At 43.4% G+C, this 19,384-nt stretch overlaps 1 protein-coding gene and 1 pseudogene across 2 annotated transcripts in view; one reads left to right on the top strand and one right to left on the bottom strand.

Annotated features, from left to right (window-relative positions):
- Nucleotides 1–7,192: 7,192 nt before the first annotated feature.
- LOC101570424 lies at nt 7,193–7,652 on the bottom strand (annotated as a pseudogene).
- A 2,783-nt stretch (nt 7,653–10,435) lies between these two features.
- Fam91a1 (family with sequence similarity 91 member A1) overlaps nt 10,436–19,384 on the top strand; it is a 39,737-nt gene continuing 30,788 nt past the window's right edge. Inside the window, exons 1-4 of one of the 2 annotated variants that reach the window (XM_004634434.3) lie at nt 10,436–10,762; nt 15,775–15,859; nt 16,977–17,128; nt 18,676–18,733. In XM_004634434.3, coding sequence (XP_004634491.1) covers nt 10,691–10,762; nt 15,775–15,859; nt 16,977–17,128; nt 18,676–18,733 — 367 coding nt within the window. In that variant the 5' untranslated portion in view covers nt 10,436–10,690. The remainder of the gene's footprint in view (nt 10,763–15,774; nt 15,860–16,976; nt 17,129–18,675; nt 18,734–19,384) is intronic. The other variant, XM_023718792.1, reaches the window with a different exon arrangement.

Below are 19,384 nucleotides of genomic sequence, written 5' to 3'. Positions count from 1 at the left end.
GTGAGTGTTGGTAGCTACAGTAGTCGGTACACTTGGCCCACACAAAGCAACCTACAAATATTGTTGCCAAGTCGACTTATTTTGGTTTCCAGAACCAACTTTATCAGAGTCTGACATAGCATCAAATCCGTGGGAATGCAGTGTGCTGTGATCGGCTCTTCATAAAGCCACGCAATAAAAAGCTGCTTGCTACTCCTGACTTTGCCATGCTTCTGTTTTACAGAACACAACTTCTATAGGTTTCAGCTTCCTTATCTCACAATGAAGAGAAAGCATTCAGGATTTTATTAGCACATGACAGTAACTGACCTGCTTGGATTAATGAAGGTTTTTTGGTTTTGTTTTGTTTTCTTCCTACTGGGGAATCAAAGGATTAATGAAGTTTTAAAAGGCCATGGTAAGTAATAGTGGTTAGCTCACAGTTCTGAGAAAGTTACAGCACTGAGTCCAGAACTTTAGAGTCAAGAACACCAAAAATCACATAGCAAAATGAGAATAGTGAGAAAACGCTGCTGCGTGGGTTGCCCAGTGCTGAGTCCTCGGCAGCCCAAGGAGCTCATCTTTTGCGATGGAGAAGATTCATGTAGTCCTTGTTTCTTTTTGTCCTCAGCTCTTTACATGCAGATCTTTAAACTTTTGTGGCAAACAATGATGATAATAAATGACAACAGTGGAGCAGGGGTGATAGCTCAGCTATCTAAGGGCCTGCTTAGCAAGTGCGAAGACCAGAGTTTGATCCCCCATATTGCATGCTGTGCCAGCCCTGAAACCTCAGACGCACCCTGCTGGTCCCAAAACTGGACATGGTGGCGCATGCCTGTAATCCCAACACTGGAGAGGCTGAGACAGGAGGATCACTAAGAGTCGGAACTGTGTAGTGAGACTCTGTATCCACAAGAAAAAAAAAAAGAAAAGAAAAGAAAAGAAAGGAAAATCCATTTGAAAAAAGTGACAAGAGTTACACATTTGGTGCTATAGGCTAGATTCTGTTCTAAGTACTTTATTTACTTTCCCCCCCAAATCAATAAAGACCTTTTATTGTCTCATTAAAATACCACAGATCGGCTTTGTGATCCAGAAGCTTGTTTCTGTGGCTGGGTAACTCTTGGACGTCACCGTTCCCTTCTCAGAAACATAGACACCAGCCCCAAATTTCCTGATATCCTTGTTTTTCACTGCTGTGGCTTTGCTGAATCACAGCAGCTGAATTTGAAATGAGCTCACTGGCATTTCCTTCCAGGATTAGCTCATCTTTCTGGCTTGAGATACTGAGCAAGCAACACCTGCCCTCATGCGAACCCAGTGAATGCATTTTTCACCCAAGAAATTTCGGATTTCAAGAAGAGACCCATTCTCCAGAATAACGACATTGACAGGGAAGTGAGCACACACAGACCTCATCTTGTATCGGAAGCCCAGCGTGACCCCCTTGATCATGTTCTGTACATGACTACAGATTGTGCGGACAGTCTCCTTTCCATTGCCCCACCATTTGTCAACCCGGAGCCTCTTCTTTTTCTTCCCAAGGAGACTGAGTTCTACATTGATGTGGTTGAAGTCCCTCCGCAGGGTTCCTCTGGGGCCCTTCACAGTGACTGTGAGTCCTTTCAGAGTGAAGTCAACATTTTCTGGAATGCCAACAGTCTGACTGTTGAGAATGGTTTTCGTTCTTGTGGGAGATATGGCAAAGAGAGGAAAAATAAAACTTTTTTTTTGTGGTACTGAGGATTGAACTCTGGACCTTGTACTTGCCAGGTAGATGCTTATGCTACTGAGCTATCTCTCTGGTGACTGTTGTAAGCACTTTAGATGAGTTGATTTAACATCTCATCAATCTTAATGAGATTATTATTGTTGTTATCCTTGTTGTACAAATAAAGAACCCGAAGCACAGGATGGCTAAACAGCCAGAGATGATTTCATCTCTAGTTAAATGAGGGCTTGAATTCAGGCCATACCCTCTGCCTAGCATCCACAAGTCAGGGGTGGATGCGAATTATTGCATAACGATTGCACTGGATGGTTTTGAGACTGATTCGGGATTGAGGGTCATGGAATGAAGCAAATGCTTTTACAGTACTTGTCTTCAGGCCATACAGTTGAGCTGGTTGCCTACGGCAGAGTTCTTACTCTGCTACTGACATTTGGGGCCGATGGATGATTTGCTGTGTGGGGCGGGGCCTTGTGCATTATAGGAGAGCATACCTGGACTCTGTCCACCTGCTTTGGTTGTAGCCACCAAAACTGTCTCTAGGCATTGCCCGATGTCCCCTGGGGACATAATGGCCCCTGTCCCCCCAACCACTGTCCTAGAGAAATTGGGAAGCCTCGTGTGAGGAGCCCATTACTAATTTCCAGCCTGGTAAAATGATCTGATGAATCAGGTGTGCTTCCTGGTATTCTTTCACAGTATCGTGTCATTATTTGCTAATGGCAGGTGTGTCCAACTTTTCATATCAGCAATAAATGGACAGTACCAGCCTGTACCAGTTAATAGTCTTTAAAGCAATTGTGGTAAATCTTTAACTCTGTGGCTAACTTATAAACTGAAAACCAGCCTTTATTTTTCTAGAAGTGAGTAGCCAGACTGGTGGAAAGAATAACTCCATTTATAGCTTAGCAAGAAATAAGGTATCATTAGTGTCTTTACATGTTTAAACCAGACTGTAAACTAGTCCATTCTCTATATTTGAATATGCTCATTAGAATTTAAAGACAATAACCAGCCAAAATCCCTTCTCCGAGGCCTTCCGATCTATCCCTGCATTAAGATCTCAGCAGAAAGCTACATCTTCCAGGATCATTTCCAGAATCCTTACCGGGAGCTCTGCTTCTTTCATGAGCTTCCTGTCCTCATCCCTACCTTCGAGTTAACGTTCCACCGACTCACGCACAGGTCCTTGGATCTTAAGGGCAGACCCTCATCTTAGCCAGCTCTGTGTTCCTAAATACTTAGCATACAGCCTTGCACATAGAAACCACGCAGTCCGTATTTGGCCAAAGGATATATATTTTTCATTAAATTAACCCTCAGATTAATTTCAGATTTCTAGAATCAGAAGTCAGTATTTGACAGCAGAGGAAAAAAATCAGTTGCTAATGCTGTATCTGTTACTGGCCCCTGAGGATCAGGGTTGCGGTGGGACCTTGGTATGGGTTATTTTATTTTACTTTATTCTATTTCTAAGAGAGATTTTCCTCTGCAATTTCCTTTAACCCCAAGAATAACAATTGTGTTTCTTTCTCATTTGGGAATTAGAGATAATCGTTTGTATTAATTTCACTGATACTGTCAGAATGATCTGGCTTAAAGATTTGCAATTCCCATTGAATTGAGGCTCTTCACAAACTTGTGGTTTGGCTCCTCCTGGCTGTTCCTTTTCCTGAGTGGGTCATGAAAACCTGCCTGGTTTCCCCTTGTGCCAAGCCCTGCTGTGTGTTCCCGGGGAATCCTAACACGAGGACACTGACGTTATCTCAGGAAGCAGATAGCAAGGGACTGGTGCTGCAAGTCAGTCTTGCTCCTGTGTCCTGTGTGCAAAAGAGGGGTCTTTCATTCCAACTATTCACGTGCACAAGGAAAGCCCAGTTGCTTTATTTCCTCGGGTAGCCATAATCATCCTCGTGTTTTCACTGCGCTGGGTAGAGGGAAGGGTGCGTGTGGTGGAGAAGGAATGAAATCGATCAATTGAAAGCGTGAATCTAGCTGGGCGTCGCAGCGCACGGCTGCAACCCCAGCTACTCCAGAGTTCAAGGCTGACATGGCAGGTTAATGAGACCCTGTCTCAAAATAGAGAACAAAAAAGGGCCGGGGGAGAGTGCCCCTGAATTTGGTCCCCAGTACCAATAAAAAAGACTGAATTTAATATTTAATGTTTAAATTCCATCATTTCATAGGGCGGAAGTTTCTGCAGGGAAATATTTCGTTCTGACCTTTTGGCCCACCTCCCCATCTTGTTTCCCCTAAAGATTTGCCAGAAAAAGCTGTAAGAATCCTGGAAATCCCTTTTTAACAAAGCTTGCCTTTAAGACTACTGCCTTGCTCATGCAAAAGTCCTCTATTATATTTAAAAATTGGCCAGGTGTGGTGGCACACGTGGCAGGCTGAGACAGTAAGATGGTTGTGAGTTCAGTGGACTAACCCACCTGCTTAGGCAAGCACAGGGACTGTGGTTCAATCCCAGCACCACATGTCGTGCCAGCCCCACCCTTAGGGCAGGCTGAGCTGGCCATAGAGCCTGAACCTAGTGGTAAACATCTATAATCCCAGTGCCGGGGAGGCTGAAAACAAGAGGATCACTATGAGTCAGAACTGTGCAGTGAGACCCTGTAACAACCAAAAACACAGGAAAAAAAAAAAAAAAAGAACACTTCCTTTTGCCTTTCTTTGTGCTGACATTTTCTTGATGTACATGAAGGGTGAATAGATGCTGCTAAGTTTTTGCCCTAAAAGGCCTAGATTGGGGAAATTATTATGCATTTGCAAAAGAATGATTACATATTTGGTCCTGGAATTGTTGACTTAGTGAGTCAGAATTAGATTAGACGTTAACTTTCTTCAATCTTCCCATGTTATAAATTTATTTCAACAAATGCTTATTGTGTGCCTGGGACCCAAAGATACCTGATAAAACTTTGTCAACTCTTAATGCACACTACAATTACCTGGAGATACTTTATAAATGGAATACCTGGGCTCCACCCCAGCAGTTATTTTATAATTAATCTAATGTGGGGCCTGGATACCAATAATTATTAAAACTTCACAAGTGATTCAAATGCTGCTAGAAAGACCTTGCCCTCATTACAAGACAAATCTGACGTTAAGCCCTTTCTGTCTGTGTCTCATCAGAAAAAGGTCACTCACATATCTTGCCTAAGTTGGCGAATGAATAGGAAGAAATGAGAGGAATTCTCCAGAGGCTTCTTCATGTCCACAGGATTTGGTCACTTCACTTATTTTACCTGTACTTTCTGTTTTCAACTAGTCCAACCATTGCCTTTTTAGAAATAAAATTCAGTACCAACGTGAAATACTTCCTCATTCACCTACAGGGTGATTTTATTTCCCATTATGGATTCTTTGAAAATATTTTCAAATAACTGCAGACAAATTCGGCTTTGTAGCTAGCCAATTTATCTTGACAGCTTGAGCTACTAAGAGTCGTAAGTAGGGGACTCTGAAGTTGTACAAACCTTAGGGACCACTGCCCAGCAATCATTTTGAAGAAAGAATTCACATATTGGATGTTACAAGCCTCTAGAGGCAAATTAAATAGTTTCCAGGACTGTGAGGCCTGAGAGAATGGTTTTAGAAGTGAAATAGAAACCAGGAAATGAATGGTCAGGGTTTTAAGTGTAGAAATGTTGGGTTAGATCAGCCCCTGGTGGTCACCTTAACTATTGCCGTCGTGGGGCTTCTGAGTTGAGAGGACCTGGCTTGGTACAGTCACATTGATTTCCACGTCAGATCACAAAAGCTATAAACACAGAAGTTATAAGGTTCAAGTGGCAGACATACACTGCTTTCTATATTACATCTAGATAGATGACAATTATCTTCCTATAAAACAGGCTTGCATTTCTTCAGTGGTTTGGCATCACTTATGGGAGAAAATTCCAGAAACTCAGTAAAAAAAAGAAACATGTTATCTTGCCTTTTTCCCACTGCTCCATCCTCACATTCAAATTCATCAGAAATACATCTGAATTCTGTGACACGATATAAAGTTTTCCCAGTAGAGAAACAGGGGTAAGCACGGCAGAGATGGGTTTCCTATAAGCAAAGACCCCCAGGGGTTCAAACCACAGAACATGTCTGTGAAGTTGAAAATGCGTATTTCTTTTTCCTTTTTTAAATGTATTTAGTACAAGATCTACAGGGTTTAGGGGGGCCTCACAGATCAGACACATAGTAATCTTCCTGTTTTCAGCCTCTCAAGAATTGGGATTATAGGTGCGTGCCCCCACACCCAGTCTCAATCACTGTCTCAGCGCACCCCAGGGACCGGGTGCAAATATGTATTTCTGAAGTATACGTGTGAGGCAGGAGAGGACAGGTGGCTGAATTCCTCCTGCAATTACGGGTTCTTCTCCTCTGACACAGACAAAGGTGTGGAAGCAGTTCTCCACCCTAAAATGTTCTCTAACTCTGGTAGCTCCGCCTCCCTCTGAACCCGCTTAGATAACCTTAGACAATCTACGCATCAGAAGACTCCTTATTTAATCACAGCTGCAGAGCTCCTTTTGACAGGTAAAGCAATTCTCACAGGTTTATTAGGGATTAGAACTGACAGCTTTGGGAGCCATTATTTTTCCTACTGTGAGAATGATGTTCTCTCTGCGAGTAGGACCGTCAGAGGACTCTTATTTCAGGGTTGTTTCTTCTTATTATTTCCTATGGACATTTTGGGAACGGAGAGTCCTGTAGTGTCACTAAAGGACAGATTTCCCAGACCAGTTGGGTAACTGTTCTTTGTCCAATCTGGTAAAGCCAGATTAGTAGGCATCTGATTGCTATTTTGGACACATTGTTTACATGCTTAATTTGCGCAACTCTTTGTGGGATGGGGTTTCTCACATGCTACAGGAGTTCTGACTCCTCTCTGGCATTGGAAAAGCAAAGTTCTAGTGAAGCAGAAACCCAGAGGTCTCGGTGCTAAACCTAAAGAATGGAGAGATCATGTTTACTAAGCAAGTGTCATGACATAGTGAGCCCTGCCCGCAGTCCGATGAGCGGGTGCGTTGGCTCTCCTGGCGTCTGGGGAGTGGTCCTGTTTCTGGACCTTCCAGAAAATGAGAACTGGCCCTGTGGGTTACCTAAGAACTACCTGAACTGCTTTGTTTCATCCTCTCAAAACTTGGGCCCTCTGGGGAAGAGGAGCCGGCTCAGTGCTATAATTAGCAACGTGTGTTTTCATAAACCAAACTGTCACCAGTTCTTACTGCTCCCGTAGCTTTACCCCATTCACTTTATTGTCCAGCTACTTGTCAATCTTAGAATCCTTTCTGTTTACCACAGTCAAGCCTCCAAAGATCTGTGCCTTGCTGACTTAGCACTCACGATTTCACCGCCAGTGGCTCTGCTTATCTTTTGTAATTTTTTGTTTTTTAGCTCAGAGAATTTTATTATAAAACATTGGTACTCATATACATAAGCGAGTAGGAACTGAAAATTCATCATACATTTACTTCATTTTTTAGCTTGACCTTCTAGTAAATCTTTAGCTTCATTGATTTTGGCTGCTGTGTAAGGAGATCCTTCTTTGTCTGGGTGATTAAAGAGCATAATTCATCGATGAGCACATCTTATTTTTCCTTTATTGGCAGTCAGGCTTACACCTAGTATTTTTTTTTTTTTTTTTTCAGAACTGAGGATTGAACTCAGGCCCTTGTGCTTGCCAGGGAAGCGCTTATTCCACCGAGCCATCTCCCTGGCTCTACACCTAGTATTAATGCTGCCTCCCGTTTTGTCATTTTGGGTTCAAGCCCACTTCTATAATAGCCATCACTGATGGCAGATCTTGTGGACTCTGAAAAACTTGTTTTACTTGAAGCTCCACGTGCTTCATGGCTTGTAAAACATGGAGGTTAAGTGCAAATCTTGCAGCAGCAACAGTCAGCCCAGCTGCTACTGCTGTGCTGGCCACGTTTCAAGAAGGCTGTCCTGCCTTTACCGGGGGTGCAGTTCATCCCAGCACAAAGACCATGGCCACGAAATACCTGCCTTTACCAAAAAGTGACAACCACCACTATTCTCAATGTAACTTTTGATGTGTCAAATATATACATTTAACATTTGATTAAAAAAATGAGCTTAGGGGCTGGAGAGATGGCTCAGTGGTCTAAAGCACCTACTTGAAACAGGCTTGGCAAAGCACAGGGACCGCAGTTCGATCCCCAGCACCACATGCCAGCCAGACCCGCCCCCTGGTGGGCTGAGCTGGCCACACACACACACAATAAATAAATGTAATAAATAAAAATAAATAAATATTTTAAAAAAATGAGCTTAGCAGGCACATTCCTGCTTTATTATTGTAACTAGCTAAGACAATGACTTAGACTTAAAAATTAAGTTTTCTGTATTTTTCATTGCTCTTGCATTAGATCAAAGTTGGACTTTGAAAAAAGATGGGTTTTTCTAAATGTAGAATTATGAAAAATTATCATGGAGGATTTATGATGTTCTGTTTAAATAAACATCTAAATTTGAACAGGAGGGGCACCTGCCCTTTAGCTCAGTTCTTTAAGTGGCTGCTTCAACAAAGCAGTCAGGCTCAGGCTGTTGTGGTTCAATCCCCGTAACTGCAGCCAGCCAAACCTGCCCTGAAGGCATTTGGAGCAGGGAAAAAAAAAAATCCTTAAATTTGAACAGGAGGCAGAACGGTTCCATGACAGTGGATCTGCGGAATCCAGGCCCTGCTGCTCCCTACTCCCTCAGTGCTCCTGTGAGCATTTCCTGTTGTCCTGCCAGGCCTCAATTTACTCTTCTGTTAAACTGGGATATGAAGGGCCCCCTCCCCCCGGGGCACAGCCTTTTGTGGCCTGCTGTGGCCTGCTGAGCTGGCCCCTTTGCTAGCCTGCCTCTGGGGCCACTTACCCGGCAATTGAGACTGGGCGTGGTGGTGCATGCCTGTAATCCCAGCTCTTGGAAGGCTGTAAACAGAACACTATGAGGCCGATCTAGTAGTAAGACCCTGAACACCCTGTAGATCCTTCCTTAAAATTAAAATAAAAAACCAAAACCAAAACAAAAGTGTATGAAAAAAGATACACTTTAAGTCAAGGGCATAATATACAGTAGGCAGGTGAGTTTTGATGAGTTAATGTCTCGCAGTTGGAGTTAAGTCTAGCAGTGTTGACAAGGGTCTGTAGAAAAAGACTGAAAGCAGCTACAATTGAGTAACAAGAGGACCAACACACCCAGACAAGGGCCGTGTGTACCACGGTTGTTTCGTGTGATCATAGATGATGGCGATACAGGGGCAATGAATCTCCAGGCCTGAAGGGTACCTGGGACGAGTTTGTGTTCTCTACAACGGAAGAATGAATTTTAGGAACAAACAGAGGTTAAGAGCAGAATATATTTATTGGGGGAAAGAAAACTCCTCTTCTAGAGAGGGACAAGAGGGGGGCCCAAGTGAGTTGTCCCCTGGAAACTCTGTCTTCCAGGGACTATTATAGAGTAAAACCATGTGGTGAGGTGGGTCTAAGAACATGGGAACTCGCTTAGGTGGGCATGAGGTGTGACAAAACTATAGTCAATCAATGAGATTACAAGCACCGTTGCTGAAGTAAAATTGATTAAAACCAGTACCAAGTGAGGAAATGACTGGGCAGGCTCTTTCTTGACTCTTTTGTCTTGAGGTCTGGCCAGCAGGGGGAGTGTCCCCCCCAACCCCTTCTGCTTGCCAGGCAGGGACTTAAGCCATTGAGCTTCCTCCCTGGCCCAATGCACCAGCTATTTAACAACACTGTTCGGAACCTCCGCATTTTAAGAATCTGAATCTTTTCCCCTTATGTATATATACTGGGTAGCTTGGGTAATTTTTTTCTTCTCTAAATATTTCTTTCTTTCATCGTTTTTTTTCTCTATATAGTTGGTTTCAGTACATGGCTCCGACTGCCAGTGATCCTCCTGTTTTCGGCCTCCCCAGTGCTGGGATTACAGGCGTGCGCTACCATGCCGGGACTCAGTCGCCCCAGAGTTGGAGCGGCGCGGCAGGAGGCACGGGGGACCAGGGATTGAATTCTGGTCCCTGAGCTTGCTAAAGCAGGTGTTTAGTCAGCTGAGCTATCTTGCTTCCCGCTAAATACTTACAGCTCTTTTTAAAAGTTTTGCATGCTTATATCTGGTAATCAAAACTAATTTGAAGATAACTATGGAATATAACAACCATTGTTGACTTTCTAGTATTTTCTTTAGTAAAATCCTATCGTTTCAATTTTTTTTTTTTTTACTATTTTTTATTCTCTTAAAAAACAGAAAAGAATCTGGATGTTCGAAGGTGCTAAGGAGGGCATGCCACCCAACGGGAGGACGCAGGCTCCCCAGGCGGGTGTCTGGGCCCCCAGGCTGGGCCTCCAGGGACCCCAGGGGCTCCGTCTCTTCCCAGGTAGTGCCTGTAATCGCCTATTTGGGGCCAGCCAGGGTCACATATTTGGGACACTGGGTGGTCCAACAACGATGGTGTACACCCAAGTGACTACAGTACCCTCTTTATTCACCCAGGACTACCGAAAGGGAGCTGCAGTGCGGGCGCACAGGCTCAGGCCCGCGCCCCAGGTGGCAGGCACCCCGCGCACCTCCGATCAGCCCGCGTGCAGGGGGCGGGCAGGCGGGCCTGACCCCGCCCAGAAGCCCCGCCCAGAAGCCCCGCCCCCAGAAGCCCCGCCCCGCCCGGGCGCCCGAGGGCGGAAGTGACGTCAAGCCAGAGCCATATCCGGGGGCCGAAACTAGGAAGAAACTTGGAGCTTCCGAGGCGCCAGCAGCCTTCGCAGCCGCGGCTCGTGCTGTGCCCAGTAGCCGGGCCGAGCTGAGCTGCCGGGAGGGAGGCCTGGCCATGGCGCAGCCCGAGCCTTCGGTGGTGTGAGGCGCGGGCCCTCCCGCGGGGACCCGGCCGGCTGCGGGCGGGCCGGCGGGAGGCGTAGTCTCAGCCGCGGCCGCCGCTGGCCGGGCTCCGGCGCCATGAACATAGACGTGGAGTTCCACATCCGCCACAACTACCCGTGGAGCAAGTTGCCGGCCAACGTGAGGCAGGTACGGGCGCGCGGCCCCGCCCTCCGGTGGCCTGCGCCTCCGCGGCGGGTTCCGGCGCCTTCTCCTCCGCCCGCCGGCGCGGGGCCCTGACGTGCGGCGCAGGGCGCGGAGGGGCGACTCGGCCGGGCGCCTGCCTGACGGGCCGGCTGCGAGCGACGACGGGGTCCCGGACGGGGTCCCTGGGCTCGCCCGGAGCCTTGCCCGCGGCCGCCGGGGACCAGGCGCCTGGGGTGACCCCCGCGGGAGTGGGGCTCGTCCGGCAGGCTGCGCGGGGTGCGTGCGGCGGGCGCGGAGCTGCGGCCTCGGGCCGGTGCGGGTCGGTAAGCGGCGAAAGGAAGGGCTTCCCGAGGGTTGGGACGTCGTTTTGAAAAACTTGTCCGAGGCAAAGCACGGGTCTTCCGAGCAGCGAGCGAGCAGCTGGGTCTGTCAGGTCGGGAGTTGGGCACGTGTCGCCGCGGCCTTCCGACGGGGTCGGGGGAGGCGCAGGGCTGGCCGCGGGGCGGGTCGTGGAGGGCGCGCGGCCTCGTCCTGCCGCACTTCCCCTTTAGACCGGAGGAGTTTGTTGAAGATGTGTCAACATGTGTCAGCGGAGTGGCGGGGCTTTTGAGAGTTAATGCTCCAAGTTTTGAGTGACAGTCTTACTCCGATGTTTAACATATTTATTAAGGACCTGTGCCTTCTTCCGGGTGCTGGTAACTCGCAGCAGTCGGGAACACGGAGACCCTGCCTTCATGGAGCTTATATTCTGGCACACAGAGATCAGCAGTAAACCAATGAGTGAATGATTACTACGTAATGGGTGGGTGCTGGAAAATCGTAGAAGACGTGTTAGGATACTTACGTGTAAAAACACTCTCTCTGACTTTCAGTTTCTCCTGCTTTTGGAGAGTAACGTCCAGTTTTTCTTTGGAACTGGACATTGGAAAGCTTGGAATGGTGGTGGTTGTGGGACTATTTTAGTTTACTGTGCCACCGCCCAACCTAGAGTAGTAAGTGAATAATATGGGGTCTGGTGATGCATCCCATGGCAGAAAGAATGCTTTTATGTAAAAGATAGCAAAGCTCAGGGAAGTGGAAAGATACATTTCAGGGACTTAGAATTCTTAGGTGTCAGTGGCTGGCCAGACACATGTATCTCAAACTGGAAAAACAAAGCCCTAACTCTGAAGGAACTTGTTCTCTTGTTAAGTTGCAGGAAGGCTTCCGTTTGGAGTTCTGTGTCATAGCTGAGGAAAGTTGGGACGCCAGTAATCCTTTTTTTTCTTACCATTTTTTCTCTGTTGTTTCACCAAAATTAATGTAGTGTAATGAACAGTAAGGGATTAAGTACTGACAAAAGGCTTTCTAAAATTTGCTTATGGTTATTAAAAATAATCCCAGAATAGTATTAAAATTAGGTCCAAATACCAAATTAACTAAAAAAGAAATTGTTTTGCAAGATCACTTAAAGCCTCAGCTGTTTGAGCTTAGGATAAACTTGGTCGCTGGTAAGTGTTGAAAAACTCATCTGTACAGGTTTGCACTTTTCCTAGGTCAGCCTCGATCTTAGATTACTTTGTCAGCTTTCTGCCTGTTTTCTTATCTTGAGTCAGAAGAGGTCCATTCTTTCCATTCTTCACACTACAATGGGATGAGATTTCTACGATGCAAAGCTAGTCCTATCATTGCCTGTCCCTTATATTACTTGTGCTTCTTTGTGAATCCATTCAGGTCTTCCCATCTACTGTGAGATTATCCTGACCTAAATCTGGAGAAGATGCCCTTGGCCATCCTGCTGTAGCTGTTTTTCATTATAACACTAAGCCACCGTGGTACATTTTCTGATTATAGTACGTATGCTTTTGTGTTACAAGCACCAGGCACATAGTTGGTTTTTAACAAGTATTTATGGCATAAATGAATGGTGGCATCAGCGTGAGATATTTCCCAAGCAGCCAAAGTTGAATGAATTTAAAAGTTGGTGATAGAAAGAACTTGTCTTTGGTATCTCAGATACTGTAAGTTCTGATGATGTGATTGCCAGTGAGTTTTGATGAGGTCAATTTGGAAATGACTTGTATTTCCTAGTTCTTTTTTTTTTTGGTACTGGGGATTGAACTCAGGACCTTGTGCTTACTAGGCAAGCACTTAAGCTGCTATCTCCCTGGCCTCATATTTCCTAGTTCTGACAGCTAGAAGTTTTAGAATTTTTTCTTAAAAATGTAGTTCAAGCCAATTTTTTGTAGATGAGATGAAATATTTTTAATATGGTATGGGTTGCATTAGACTTAAACATTAAAAGTTGTGGATGGGGCCATTGTTTTTAGGATTTTTTTTATAGTTATCGTGTATTCATTGTTTAAAACAATTCATAATAAAATAAACAGACCCTTTATTTTAAGGGAAATTGTATGATGGAAAGTCCGTGTAATCCAAGAAGAGTGAATTAAAATTATGATTTTTGGGAGGAGGGGCAGTTTGGGATGTACATACTGGTGTTAATGTGTCTAGGAACGGTGGCATTGGGAAGTCTACTTTTAGGCTGACTTTCTAAACAATGTGATAATTCCCTTTATATGCAGCCCAATTTCTTTTGTCAGACCTTGCCCCTATTTCTGCAAAGCCAGCATTGTGTCAAAAGCACTCCTGAACTCTATTACATCTATGATTGGCAACAATGTTTTAAAATAGATTTGGGTATGGCTGGTGGTGATTGGGGCAAAGAATCTCTGAACAGACTCATTTTATTTTACACATTTGGCTAGGGAAGAATTTTTAGGTATTTATCTGCACACACACATGATTGATTAGGACCAGTCATCATTTATTACCTACTGCAAAAACTCACGTTTCACAGATTTTGTATTCTCCAGTGACAAAAATAATGAACTGATATAGTTTGTGTAACTTGCTTTTTAAGTAAAATACATCTTGATTCATTTATAAATAAAATATTTTATTGAAATAAAAGCAGTCCAGACTTAGTGGAAATAGACTTTGAAAGGAATAAAATGGTTGTTGAGAGTAAACTTAAACTTATTTTGAAACAACAAAATCACGTTTGGAACTTGCCAAGGTTTTAGCCAAACTTGTGTGCTTGTGTGAGTTTGCATATGTGCGTGTTTTTTGTGTTCTGTAAGAAACTCATTTGACAGTAGACCTGGAGAAGTTGAAAGACTGACAGAAGGTATGTCCTTTGGATCTTCTAAATATCTTCAGCACTGACCAAGCCACAGTGTACGTCTGGAGGATGGTGGGCTGCTTTCTTCACAGTGAAATCTACTTCTAACCACTTGGAGCGTCTCCACATGGAAACAGTGTGAGCACACTCTGGTAGTGTGCTTCTGTGCAGTCGTCAAAAACTATTCTGGTGCAAGAAGAAAGACAACTTTCTTACATGTCCCAGTTTTTCTTACAGTACTACCCACTAGTATTTCTGGTTAGGACCAGTTTATTTAGGTGTGTGTTTTGTCTGTCTTATGTTGAGTGCCTTACATGTAAGACACGTGTATGAATTTTTACATTGGCCTTTCAAAACCTATAAGAAATGCCATGGATCTTGCTGGCCTTGATTTACTAAGATACCTGAGTTCACTTTGTAGTGTAGGTATGGAAAGAGCACACCTAGTAAATAGTGATCGTAAATTAAGTTTATGGACACACATTGCTTGTGATGTTGATGGTCAAGCACACTTGTCTTTGCTTTCATGAACATTTCATCTTTGAAGTTATATGCATTGCTAGAAATTTTTTTACTTGTTAAAAAAATACAGATGGCCTCTGTCCATGGATAGGTATCTGTGGATTCAACCAATTGTGAATTGAAAGTGTAAAAAGTTGTGTCTGTACTGAACATTTTCAGGCCTTTTTCTTAGCATTATGTCTATACAATATAGTGTACCATCTTATTTACCTAGCATTTGCATTGTATTAGGTATTTAACCTAGAGAAGATTTGGAGTACACTGGATATGTGTAGGGTCAGTGCAAATACTGTGCCTTTTTATGTGGGAAACCTGGGTATCCATGGGTTTGTTAACCTTGGAGTTGTGGGACCAGACCCCCTGGATACCAAGGAATGGCTCTTGTGTCAGAATTCTAAAGCTGTCTCCCTGTTCCCCATTCAATTCATAAGGAAACGGCATTTTAAAAAAATTTTTTATTTGTGTGTGTGTGTGTGTGTGTGTGTGTGTCCAGCTCAGCCCAGCAGGGGGCGGGGCTGGCTTGCATGTGGTGCTGGGGGATTGAACCGCGGTCCCTGTGCTTTGCTAAGCTTAGCTTGTTCTAAGTAGGCGCTTTAGACCACTGAACCATCTCACCAGCCCAGGAAATGGCATTTTAAAGAAGCAGTCTTAATGTATGTTCTCTAGATATCTTTAGTAAGCATAGTTCTCATTTACAAATAACTGTGAGTTAGGGGTCTGCCCTTAGTTACCATTCTTAAATTTAAATAAATGTAGGTGTAGAAAACCACTCACCCATCAATGTAACACATGCAGCTTGGAGGAATTCAGGGAGCAAGTTTTTGTAAATAAAACCTAACTGCTCTTACATTGGGTAATTTCAGTAAGTCATTTTAGAAAGGCAGGCTGGAAAGAAAATACTTTGAATTTTTGCACTAATACCCCAGTGAAAGAGATAAGGAAATATTCTTTATTTAGTTTTGGAAATTAGAGGTAGGATGAAATTAGAGACATGGGTTTCAAAGTTTGAGGGATAAAACAAGAACCATTGACTCTGACAATGCCTCTGACACAAGAGCCATTGATTTTATTTGGTACAGGGTCTTGCTACACAGCTCGGACTTGTAGTGATCCTTCTGTTTCAGCCTCCCCAGCACTGGGATTACAGGCATGTGCCTGGTTTTGGTGGTTGGCGGGTACCAGGAGTCCAGGGGCCAGCACGTTATGTGGTACTGGAGATTGGACCTGGGTGCTTGTGCTTGCCAGGCAGGCGCTTAGACCACTGAGCTATCTCCTCAGCTGTACCATTAATTTTAAAAGTTGTTGAATAACTATCTGAAATTTCTTTTAGAGTCTTGGAAATTCACAGAGAGAATATGAAAAGCAAGTTGTCCTGTACAGTATCCGCAATCAGTTACGATATAGAAATAACTTAGGTAAGTACAAGCATTTTTATATTAAGGTGAAAATGACTTTTTTCTGACATTATTTTTATAAATCTGACCTATCTTTCAATACATGCTTCAAGGTACAGAGTTTAAGAAACCCTGCTGACCCATTTCACTTAACAATTTGTATTTGCAGCAGCATTTTTCTCATTCTGATGAAAACTGTCTTTTAGAATAATTGATTTATAGCTCAGAAATTCTTTTTTCCTGTAAAATATTAATCTTAATTCAGTGCCTTCTTTGGCCTGAGAATATGCCAGAAAAGGAAATGTACGCAAGTTCTTAATTTTCAACTTTGAAATTTGCTTTGTAGCTATAAATTTTGTAAATAATGTAGTTTGAATGAAGAATGCTTTCTATTGTAACTAGAACAGATTTTAAACACTGTTAATTCCCTAACACATTTCTCCCCCATTTAAAACAGTTTGCTTTTTATTTATCAGGTCGCTTTGGTTATTCTGTTCTTCTGCCTTGCTAGTCTTTCCTCTCATTGGTCAGTGTTAAACATAATATTTAAGTGATAGTTTTTTGGTATAAACATTTTCTATGAAAGTCAAAGGGTTTTTTTGCATTAAAAAAAAAAAAGCCAGTAGTTTTTAAAAATATACTTGACTTATTGAAAACTAGCCTGCATCTGGCTGTCTTGTAAAGTGGTACAGAAAGGAATTGTGTGACTTACTGGCCTGTGCTTTGTGCCTTTGAGGGAGCACATTACCGTTCCACTCTACTTTGTGATTTGGTAAGCATTAGTTCTTACCTTATATATTTTTGCTTCTATATTCTAAAGCTATTTCTTGTGCTGTAATTATTCATTTCTTCCAACTTAGAATATTTTATTGGTTCTTTTCCTTTTTTAAATTTTAATTTATTTTATCTTTTTGAGAGCGGAGCTCATGCAGTGCCAGCTGGCCTCAAAATCACAGCTATCCTCTTCAGCCTCCCGAGTGGTGGGGTTGTAGGTGTGAGCCACCACAGCTAGCTAGCTTTGGTTCTTTGCTAGTTTCTGTGCTTTAAAAAATGAAATTGGATTGTAAACTATTTCTTCATTTAGTTTATATAACTGTAGGAAACCTGGAAGCACTGAAAATGTTCTGCTTTCCTGTAGTTAAACATGTCAAGAAAGATGAGCGGAAATACTATGAGGAGCTACTAAAGTACAGTCGCGATCATCTCATGCTGTACCCTTACCATCTGTCGGATATCATGGTGAAGGGCCTGAGGGTCACACCCTTTTCCTACTACACCGGGATCATGGAGGTGAGCTACCCGTGCGAGTGACCCCGTAAGAATAGGGTGGGAGTACACAGCAGAACGCTTTGCAGCTGCCGGCAGCTCTGCACCTACAGCAGACATTGTTTCTGAGCTTACGGTGTGGACGGATGGCTGGTTACAGGTTGGCTGTTAGAGACACATGTGTGCAGATTGTCATCATTGATGTTTGCTCATTGGAAAGGAACCTGCTTTCCACTGTATGTTCTTGAAGGCATTGCTGCCCCTTTGAACTACTTAAACTATTCAGCAGTCACTTATGCAGAGTTTGTGTAAAATGTATTGGCTTTAATATGTAATTAAGGTTGAAAATGTGGGTGACATCTTTTAAGTGAAGAGAAATGTAATATACTTATTCACTAGCTATAAATAAATCATAACATAGACACAACCCTATATAACATGTGCTTCAAGAAAGAGGAATGTGTTAGTAGTCCTACGTCTCTTTTTGTAGTTACTAGCTTTTTATTTTTATTCTTTTCCAAAGGCAGCTTGTGTTTGACTCGCATTGAATAAATTTAACTAGCTGTATACTGTGTTAAAGTGAGCTTTATGTATAGATCAGCCGTATTTATCTAATACTGATTTGTTCTTTAATGAAGTCTGAGTGCTGCTATTTCAAGCTCACTAGCTACCTGGAGGACAGGAAAGCCCGAGGCACCGGAGGCCTGCTGCAAGGGCCGGTCAGCGCCCCACTGTGAGCTCTGCTTGTGTGGCTCTGTAAGCCACTTTCCACCAGCACATCCACAGTCTTCTGTTCCTGTCCTCCTCCTCCTCAGGCTGATAGCCTGAGTAGCATGGTGAAGAAGTGGAGTAGTGGAAAGAAGGTGGCAGTGAATCAGTACATAGAATATTTATTGCTGTCTCTTTACTTTTGTGGTGTCATCCACAAGATCAACAAGACAGATAAGAGTTTTTGTCCTTTGCCAGCCTTCATGCCAGTCACCCAGGTGCTTGCTGCTGTGTAATTTCTGTTTCTATACCGTTGTACTTAGTTCCTGCATTGAAGATGGGTCTAATCCTGAAATGAGCAGTTGATTTATTATTGGAGAAACAGATTGGAGTTGGAAAAAGCAGGATCCTGGGTGTAACTCTCACCACCGAGGCTCACAGGAGCAAATGCTGCTGAGTGGTTAGAGTCTTTGCTGCTAGGAGGTATTTTGGATGCAGGTTGATGGAGCCCTGACACATGGTTCGGCCTTCTCTTAGTGTAGGAATCTAGGATTAGGGTTGAGTGAGGAAGCTGGAAGACTGAGCTGGAACAGAGGTGTTCCTTGCATAGCTTGCGCGGGGCTGAGGTTAGAGGGTGACACGGGGTTCGTAGTGCGGTAAGCAAACAAGACCTGGAAGCCTGCCCTTCCCTTCCTGGATTGGGGCTGTGGCTAAGAACCGCAGTGTCAGCGTGGCATGTGTGCTGTAGCATGACAGACTCTGCTCTCAGTGCTGCTTGAATACACGTTACCCTGGTTTTCTGTAGTAGTATGTCCACATGCTCTTATCTAAGGAAGTCTTTCAAATGTTTTTCTTTTTAAAAGGACATTATGAACAGTGAGAAAAGTTACGACTCATTGCCCAATTTTACTGCTGCTGACTGTAAGTATTTCATTGTGCTGAAGAAGCTAATGTTTAGATTGTGTCTTTGTGCATGCATGCTGTTCTCTTTTGTAGTGTAATGTTTTTAACCTGAAATAAGTGAAAAGTAAGAACAGAGAACAATAGTAGTGGAAACTTCATTGTGTAATAAAACTGAGTTAAGATTTAGTCTAAGAGAATTTTAGGTGATAGAACCAAGATAATAAGATTATACTATTTCTAGAGAATGAAGTTCTTTTTGATATTTGAGTTATGTGACTAGCAAATGGAAGAAGAAAATTTGAGCAGAGTATTTTTACTCTTTGATGTACAGCTTTTGCTTTTTTTTCGGAACTGGGGATTGAACTCAGGACCTTGCGCTTGCCAGGGAAGTGTTAATTCCACTGAGCCATCTCCCTGGCCCCTTGGTGTACAGTTTTTAACCAACATAATTTGTTAGTGTTCTGTTTCAATGATGTACTGTATAGTTTTGAAATTAATAGTTCTGCATGTAAGAAGCTTTTGTTAAGCAGTATATTTTTACTTCTTGAAATTAGGAGGAGTTCTGTTTTTTAAAAATGTGCTTATTTAGCTTTGTTGAAAGCATCTGAACTCATCTCCCTGAGGTTCAGTTTTCTTTTGTTTTATTTGAAGAATTCTTTTTTTTTTTTT

This window comes from Octodon degus, unplaced genomic scaffold (genome assembly GCF_000260255.1).
Source record: "Octodon degus isolate 3935 unplaced genomic scaffold, OctDeg1.0 scaffold00062, whole genome shotgun sequence".
NCBI classification, from domain to species: Eukaryota; Metazoa; Chordata; class Mammalia; order Rodentia; family Octodontidae; genus Octodon; species Octodon degus.
This window is presented reverse-complemented; position numbering and strand designations above follow the sequence as displayed.